The 9,210-nt window shown below is 34.0% G+C and overlaps 1 protein-coding gene across 1 annotated transcript; it reads right to left on the bottom strand.

Annotated features, from left to right (window-relative positions):
• Positions 1-436: 436 nt before the first annotated feature.
• Positions 437-2,961, bottom strand: LOC125810660 (glutathione S-transferase U17-like). The gene is made up of 2 exons (XM_049490131.1): positions 2,644-2,961; positions 437-799 (listed from the first exon to the last, which is right to left on the bottom strand). Exons 1-2 carry the CDS (start codon positions 2,959-2,961, stop codon positions 437-439), a joined length of 681 nt encoding a protein of 226 aa, XP_049346088.1.
• Positions 2,962-9,210: the final 6,249 nt, after the last annotated feature.

Genomic DNA, 9,210 nt, shown 5'->3' with positions numbered 1-9,210 from the left:
AGAAAACTTGTATTAAATTCAACTTGATATCTAATATGAGATACAATTTTACATCATCAATCAAGAGTTTATAATGAGAATTTTAAAGTTAAGTGTTTCTAAATAAAAAAGTATGACATTGTTTTAGATAAATTAAAATGGAAAGTATGATATTATTTTGAGATAAACTAAAATGAAAAGTATGACATATATATTATACTTATTTTCTAAGACGATAAAGACATCTTAGAATAATAGTATATATAGATCGTCTAAAATAAAGACGATATTTCTAGATATATTATACTTATTTTCAATGTTAAATTCAATATAATAGATTCACGGTTCTGCACAACTCATTATATCATGTTAAGTGTGTGCGCATACGAAAATCTAAATATATATAGAGTTACACATACATTTCAAAATTCACTCTTTCAATTCAAAAACTATAACGTTAAATTTTGAATCCACCATCGTACATTTCATAGAGGAAATCAAGAACACCATGCTCTAAAATGACATCTTTAACAACTTTTTCCGACAAGAACCTCTCAGCCCATTTAGCCAAACATGGTGTTTGGGCTTCATATACTAAATCCAGGCCCAACATCATCTCCATGCCCCTTATCCACCCTAAAAAGCAGCCCAAAGCAATGTCAACATAACCAATATTGTCTCCACCAAAGAAATCTTTCCCTTTGCTACACTTGACAAATGCCTCCTCTAGTTGGTCCAACCCTTCTATGATATTTTGTAACACTGCTTTCTTTGCATCATTTCCCATAGCCTCTCTTATTTCCAACATCAAAGGGAACCACTGATGTAATTAATAATGATTCTTTTTGTTAGATTGAAGTTATTTAAACATTGTTCTCAAGGTGTTTATGAAACTTATAACCAATTAGTATAGCATAATGGAAGAGAAATATTTTTTATAAGCCATACCAATTATTTAGGATTAAGTTCAAAAGATGTTTGCTAAACTTATAAGTCAAATTGATATATATATAACACCAATTCACTTGTTGCTACCTGATTCAATTTTTATAGAATTTTCAGGATATTTTCTTTCGAAGTTTTCTTTGAGGGAATTATAGTCTGGCAAAGGGTTTTATCCAACTTGAACGTCCATCTAAGGGAAAAGCATTTCAAGATAATTTATCAAGGACCAACATAGGTATCAAGGATCAACATAAAGCAACTTTAATACATCAAGGACCATTAGATCTTTTTCTCTTATAAATTATCTTATGAAGAGTAAAATAAAAAAAATTGAGTTAAATTATTACTAAATGAGAAAAGTTGTCATTATTTTTTGTGATTGACAAAAAGAAAAGAAAAGAGTGTCACATAGATTGAGATGTAGAGAGTAACATATACGAACTCATAACATTTAAAAATATAGAAAATTTCATAAATAGCTATAGTTTGCCTAATTTCAATTCATAGCAACAATTTGAGAGAGTAGAGCAAGATCGTGATCAAGATCAAGAGGGAGGAGAGATGCTAGATATAGATTGTATCTCAGATTTAACTTGAGTTTGTATAGTGATACAACATATATTTGTGCATCTCTCCTCTCTCCCAACATCACACATATAGATACACATATTAGCTTAGAAAATGAAACATAAATACATAGAGACAATACATATGCATCAATCATCAACCAAACCCATGTACACAGATACACATGTATAAATTCTCAACCAAACAGAGATACACAAATATACATATACACTTACTAATTTAAAACTGAAACATAGATTCATAGATACACAGAAACACATTCGTATCAATCATCAATCAAACACAGATACACATACGTATCAATCATCAATCAAACACAGATATACATGTGTATCTGATACACAAATACACAATTAGCTTTGATACATATATGCATCTCAAGAAACTTGGTAACAATTTTTCTTTGTCGATTTACTTCATCTTTGTCTATCTAATTGTATTTGGGAATTAAATACAATCTTGAAGAGTAAAAAATAGAATTATACAACCTATGAAGAGGGAGAGCGAGGCAGGGTAGAGAGAGGGAAAGAGAGAGAGGGAGAGGGGGGGAGCGAGAGATGAGAAGGAAAAAGAGAGTGGGACAAAGAAAGGGAGGGTGATGAGAGAGTCGAGAGAGATTTTCTATAAAACCCTAAGTATAGCTATATTAGGTAATATTTTAAAGCTATAGCTATATATTATAAATATAGTAGCTATGTTTGATTAGATACGTAAATTTCCAACAAGAATATAATGACTTCAAGGCAAAAAAAAACTTAAAAGTTGAACTCATAGAGTTAAAATTTCGAATCTATCTTTGAACAAACAATGCCTCAGAAATTGAGATAGATATACATTAATCAATGCGCTCATATACTTCAAATTCAGGTCATTTGCACCTTTATCCCTATTTTGTGGTTGTCTTTAAATTTTGCCCCTCAAGGCAAATAATTTTTTCGCGGGACATGTTTATATTTTTCACATCATAGTATTCAACAAGTTATACCCCACACCTTTAAAGAACTTATGCCTTGCTAGACATAAGTTCAATTGCTAAGGAAGAAAATTAAAGACCAATTCATTTGAAGGACTAACCGCACGATTAAATGTTTAAATTATGAATTTGCAAATATGAAGTAAATATAATAGTACCTTGTTATCAACATAGGTGGCCCAAAATCTGGCGATGGCACAATCATAGGGATCAGAAGGAAGAATAGATAGGCCATCTGGCCATGTATCATCAGTGTATTGGAGAATGACTAGGGACTCACACATGGACTTATCACCATGTATTAGAATTGGGATTTTCTTATGGATTGGGTTGGATTGAAGAAGAAGTTCACTTTTATTATTAAAATTATCCTCTACAATGAATTCATAGTCTAGAGACTTTATGTTAAGGGCTATTTCAACTCTATTTGAGAATGGACTTGTACCAAGAACCTTAATGTTAGTAATTGCTTCCATATTGACTAATTCTTGTTAATGACTTATATGATTGGTTGTTGTAATGAAACACTAAAGTAAGTGTACTTATTATGATTGGATAACTTTGATGACTTTGATTAGAATATATCTTTGTCAACTTGCAAATAGCATTTGGACTACAAGTCTTGTGGTGTCGATAGATACAATGTTGATGATGTTATTAACTTTGACAAAAAGAAAAAGACACGTACAAAGAACAAGGAGCAAAAAGATAATCAATAATAAAAAAATGTATGTTGCTCAAACTCTTTAAAAATGTTGTCGCACTCTTGTCAAATTCTTTGAAAATGCATTATTTTTAAAGTAGCCATACACACTAATTAATATTTTCAAAGAATTTGAGCAATACAGACAAAAATCACCATCAAACTGTGCATGCATCACAAAATTTTCCCTCAAAAAATGTTGAATTGTACCATATTGATTGAGAGAATGGGTTGTTGAGTTCTTGTGTGATATTTGACAATTCTTTGTTCATAAGCTAATTTTGAAATTGAGTTAGTCTCACGGTCCATTTTCTTTTTAAAAAAAGACCAAAAAAATCCTTTATTTTCATTTGTTCTTCTATAAAGGCTAATAAAATTTTCTTCTTCATTTTGTTCTCCGTCTTTTTTATTGATCGTATTTCTTCTTCTTCTTCATCTCTCCAATATGAGAGTAAATATCTTTTGCAAAAATGGGCATCCCACGACGATAAAAATAGAGCAACTTTCACATATAGCAAACACAAAATTATATTTATATGCTAGTTTGCATAATTGCGCTCAATATCAAACATAAATATGTATATTTCGCTATACATATACAAAAGAAAACAGTTGTATATAATCTGTTTCTGTTTCGGTATACATATACAAAAGATCAATTGTATAATCTGTGTTTGTATAAAGCGAGAAAGAGAGAGGCAAAAGAGAACTGGGAAGGGGAATATTTGTATTGTATAATTATAAGTGTATAGGACAAATATATATGTATTTGCATGTGTATATATAATTTTATCTCGCTTTATACAAACATAAACACAATTTATACATTTCAGTTTGTATACGCGAGAGAGGCGAGGGAGAGACTGGCGAGCGAGATTTGGGAGATGGGAGAGAGGGGAACAAAAATATATGTATATATACAATTTTATCTCATTTTATACAAACACAAACGTATTTTATACATTTGCATTTGTATAAAAAGCGAGAGAAGCGAGGGAGAGAATGAGAGTGGCGAACGAGATTCACCAGGAGAGAGGTGAAATAACAACATTTTGCTATGGGGTACAATTAAATCAAATTATATTTATAGCATTTTATTTGAATTAATAATTTGCTATTATATACAATTTTCCCATAAAAATACCAACAACAAATAATTATCCAAAAAGGCTTTATGCAACAAATTTCACACACAAAAAATAATCAATAAAAGAGAGATTGAGTGAAGAAGAGGTGATAGTCAAAATTAGGGGGTTAATGGAACAATTTGGTGGGTTATTTTAAAAAAATTATACCGTCTCAATTTTCAGATATTTTATATTGTATAATTAAATTATATTTTTTAAAATCATCCCAATCATGTCGAATCCTCTTTGGTATCGGTATAGTTTGGTTAATTTTTGACTTTTTTTTAAAAAAACTTTTAAAGTATCACCTCAAAATACACCATTATTAAAATATTTCATTCTCAAGTGTGTTCTTGAAGAAGCACTTCAATTCTTCACCAATAAACTAAAGAATGTAAAACCTTGTTACCGTATTGTTTGATCTTAAGTGTTTGCATAGGTTTTGCCATATTGTTTGATGACTTCTATAGTAGTATCTTTATTTAAATCTAATTAATTAAAGGCTAATTAAAGGACAAAGACTCAAAGTCTATATCTGAAAAATGTTACCATATATATATATATATATATATATATATATATATATATATATATTATTAATCTTTTGAAAACATTCTAGTTATTCGGTTCGATTCAGAATTTTTTTGATTTTTTATAAAATAAAAAAACCATCCCAGTTTGATATGGTTATACACTTAAATAAAAGTCCATGATTTTATTTAAAAATGATACAAATTGATTCGATACAATTTAGTTCGGTTGGTTCGATTTTCCATATTCTTTTGACACTCCTAGTCAAAATCACCTTTTGAATTGGAAAAGGTCCCAACTATACCCTTTTAATTTTTGACCTAACAATTTATTTAGAATAAACTATCTTATTAGACATACATCATTACCATATATACTAAATTTACATCTATTTTCAAGCATCCTTAATTCAAGCTTTCATATTAATCAACTCTCTCTCTCTCTCTCTCACACACACACACACTCTCTCTCTCTCTCTCTCACACACACACACACTTTATCTCTCCCCCCCTCTCTCACTCACTCACTCACTCACTCATCAATCTTCATCTCCACCACCATTTCCTCTCTTTCTTCCTCTCTCCACCAAGAATTCCACCATTAAACTTTTAAAATTGAAATCAGAAACAATAAACAACAATTTGAGGTTTGTGTCTATTTAATCATTTTCAAAGTCATGTATCGGTTAAAAGTTAAGGTAAAACTCCATTGATTTAGAGTTTTCTTAGTTTTCTTTTGTGGCTAGTGATTCTCCACATGAGAAGAATGTGTCTCTCTCTCACTCTCTCTCTCTCTCTCTCCCCCCTCTCTCTCACTCACTCACTCATCATTCGTCATCTCCACCACAATTTTCTCTCTTTCTTCCTTCTCTCCACCAAGAATTCCACCATTAAACCTTTAAAATTGAAATTTGAAACAATAACACAATAATTTGATGTTTGTGTCTATTTAATCATTTACAAAGTCATGTATCCATTAAAAGTGTAATCGGATAGGCTCCGAGGGATGCTTAATACCTTTCCCTCGAGTAACCAAAACCCTTACTCAGAATCTCACTGGTTTCGCAAATCAAAACAAAGTTTACATTTACATATTTAAAAAATGGTTTTCCTAATATTTTCCTTAAAATTTAGGTGACGACTCTAAAACTAAAAACAATTTTTTTCAAAATCAGAGTATTAGCCATATTATGTTGTGAACTGTTTCGGCTGGTTCGAAATAGGGGTGCGACAACTTGGCGACTCCCGCTGGGGACTTACCTAGGTTTTAACCTTATAAAAACTCGATTTAGGAATAATATTTATGATTACTGTTTATTTTCAGCTTATTATTTGATATGTTGCTTTGACTGAAAGGTCGCAATTTAGATCCAAACTTGTGTTCCTTATTTGTTTTAAAACACTACTTGTTACTGCTTTCCCTACACTGTCATTTGCACTTTCTATCGAGTCTTTGGCCGTACACAAATACACACACTGTACACGCGAGGGGTGTTCCTGCACTTATTCGAAACTCTCTTTGGATTCCTTAGTTTCAGAGTTGGTATAATTAAGATAGTGCACCTTCTCGCAGTTACTCAGTCCCACTCTCAATCATTTAGGAAAAAAAAATCCTATTCTTAAAATAAGTCATGTTGCTTAGCCTTAGACAAGATAATATATGGTATTGTCATTGCGTTTAGGGAACCACCCAAATGTCAATGAGTTTCTTCTTTAAAACTCAACGACATACACTTTGTGTGAAATTGATATAAATTATCCAAACTAAACACTTAACGGATTTGGAGCAAATAAACTCATCATACCGTTTTACCTTTCTTTCAGATGCAAATCAACCAAAACCTTCCTAATATCAGGATAATGACTGAGGTCCCCCGAACTTTGAAAGAGTGGTGGGGAAACATCCGAATGGCATACATAAATGAGATTATGCCACACTCGGGGTCATTAACTGATCTACTGAATGTAGAGGCAAACAAGTCACTCATTACTCTAATGATTGAATTTTGGCAACCAGCAACAATGATTTTCCAGTTCATAGATTTTGAAATCACACCAACACTGGAAGAGATAAGTCAAATTGCTAATTTACTGTTGGCTGGCAGAGAACCCTTGGCCCCGTGCACTACATTGGGAATCAGCTTTCTCCAGTCTTTGGGTTTGAGGGTAGGCCCATGTTTGCGAAGAGTTGACGAGGGATGGGTCAAGTTGGACTATATGTTTAAGAGGTTCGGTCGTCGAGATAGCTATGATAGGTTCCAACAAGAATTCTTCATCTCTAGGGTTGGTTGGGAAAGGCATAGGACTATTGTTTTCGTGATGGCCTTTTTAGGTATTATGATCTTCCCAAAGAAAAAGGTTTATGTCGACATAAACCTACTGCCTATGGTTCTTCATGTTTAGAGGACTTGTTAGAGTGACCATCGTACCCATGATCTTGGCAGAAATATTTTGATCATTATCCCTCTGCTCTTGAGGATATGACCACTTTAAGGGAAGTAACCTGTTGTTACAAATTTGGGTGTTGGAACACTTCTATCAAAGACAAGCAGAAAATGGCGTTGAAGCAGCCTTACACAACAAAATCAAAAGCCATGCGGCGAGATTGAGCATGTGGGATGCCCCAAATAATGAAGATGGTTGGCGCCTTTTCCTGACCCACCTCACAGGGAACCGTATTCAATGGCGACTACCATGGGCCCATGGCTGAGCTCTGTTGAGAACCAACCACACCTATTTCATTGAGTTTATTGGTTGGAAGGCTTCCAGCCTTACGCACCTCTAAGAGTCCTCCGACAGTTTGGAATTACCCAAGGCATTCATCTATGGTCAAATATGGCATTAGTAGAGGTAGATTATGAAGGAAGTATACCAATCGAAAGGATCTCTGCTTTGATACAAGGTTGGTATGACATTCTCGACTTAGGCATGGAGGTTGAGTCCTGGTGCACTCCTGAATATTGTACTTGGTTTATGATGGGAGGAATTCTTTCTAGGCCTAGCTGTGACGGGATTTTTGGGTTCATAGACAAAGATCAAATCAAATTGGCACGGAGCTATTGAACCTCATGCACATCACTACAACCATGTATCATCAGGTGACACCACGGTCTGTCGACCATCTCATACAAGCATTTGATGATAAACCAAATGAAGAGATGGAGGAAGACCCAGAAGAGGATCCTAGAGAGCCAACTGAGGAGATAGAAGGGGATTCGAAAGGATATTCAGAGCATGACCCTAGAGATAGAAGAGTAATGCATTTGGAGGATGAACCTGTCCCAACAGTAGAAGACACTCACTCAGAATATGGTTCCATAGGGTTTGATGAAAGGGAAGATTCAAACAATTGGGAATGGAAGATAGATGAATCCCCAGAGTACCACGCAGAGCCATTTTATAATGGGGATGATAACAGTGACGATTCCCCAACCTGGCCGTATGTCATCTTTCTTTTTAGAGCTCTCTCCTCAAAGTGCCGTATGGCCTTATCTCTCTTGTATGCCTTATGGCCACCCATGTACTTTCATTTCTTCGGTTTCTGATCGCTTACTTCATTGTAATAGCCAGACTACCTTAATAAATGAAGTTATGTTTGCTCCAAATCTAAAATGTGTTTAAATGGATCATTTCTTATCAAACTAATTGCAACGCAGGCCCACCTCAGGCAAAAAGAGGTTCTACATTAGGACGCATTTTGAATGTCGCCAAATTGGTATATATATGTGTTACATTTATACATTTGTTACATCTTTCAATATTTTCCAAACTAACATAGTTTCATTTTTTTCTTTGTTTTCTTTTCTTTTTCATCATTAATCACCAAAAGTACGTTGATTTGTGTTGACTTGCAAACTATCTGACTCACGATACAACCTTTGATTCAAAGGAAAGATGATTGATAAAGACGAGTTTAACGCTACTGCAAACATAATGATACCTATTGAGAACCCCGAAGGTTCTCGAAACATGACATACATCTAAAATGAAGAGAACATGGATAGCATGGAGCAAGAACTTGAGATCTTGAGGAAAGAATTATGCCAAGTGCGAGACTTGGACAAACTGTCGGCTACCACTTTCCTTACTTTCAAGACGCCTATCTACTTTGCAAAGGCTGACCTGCCTTCTGCCGACTTGACAAATCAGCTAGAACAAACTCAACACGCTCCCACTCACGGTCGAGTTCCACCAGCTTCTCCAACTGCAGTTTGGACCGTTCTCGACCTTTCAAATCGTGATCCTACCATACCCACAATGCAACATATACTTGGGGCACATGTCGCTGCTCCCTATGAGCCACATGTTCCACCCGTATATGCCGATGGAGCTCCTACCTTCACAATGCCATCAGTGGTTAATGTC

Source organism: Solanum verrucosum, unplaced genomic scaffold, assembly GCF_900185275.1.
Source record: "Solanum verrucosum unplaced genomic scaffold, falcon-dt-bn FXZP01000057.1, whole genome shotgun sequence".
NCBI classification, from domain to species: Eukaryota; Viridiplantae; Streptophyta; class Magnoliopsida; order Solanales; family Solanaceae; genus Solanum; species Solanum verrucosum.
Note: the sequence above shows the minus strand (reverse complement) of the source record. Positions and strands in the feature narration are given on the sequence as shown.

What these genes read in the sequence shown, in the direction of transcription:
- LOC125810660 (XM_049490131.1), bottom strand. Translation starts at nt 2,961, where the DNA reads ATGGAAGCAATTACTAACATTAAGGTTCTTGGTACAAGTCCATTCTCA. An exon ending in CCACCTATGTTGATAACAAG is followed by an intron (nt 800 to 2,643) that starts GTACTATTATAT and finishes TAATTACATCAG; the next exon opens with TGGTTCCCTTTGATGTTGGA.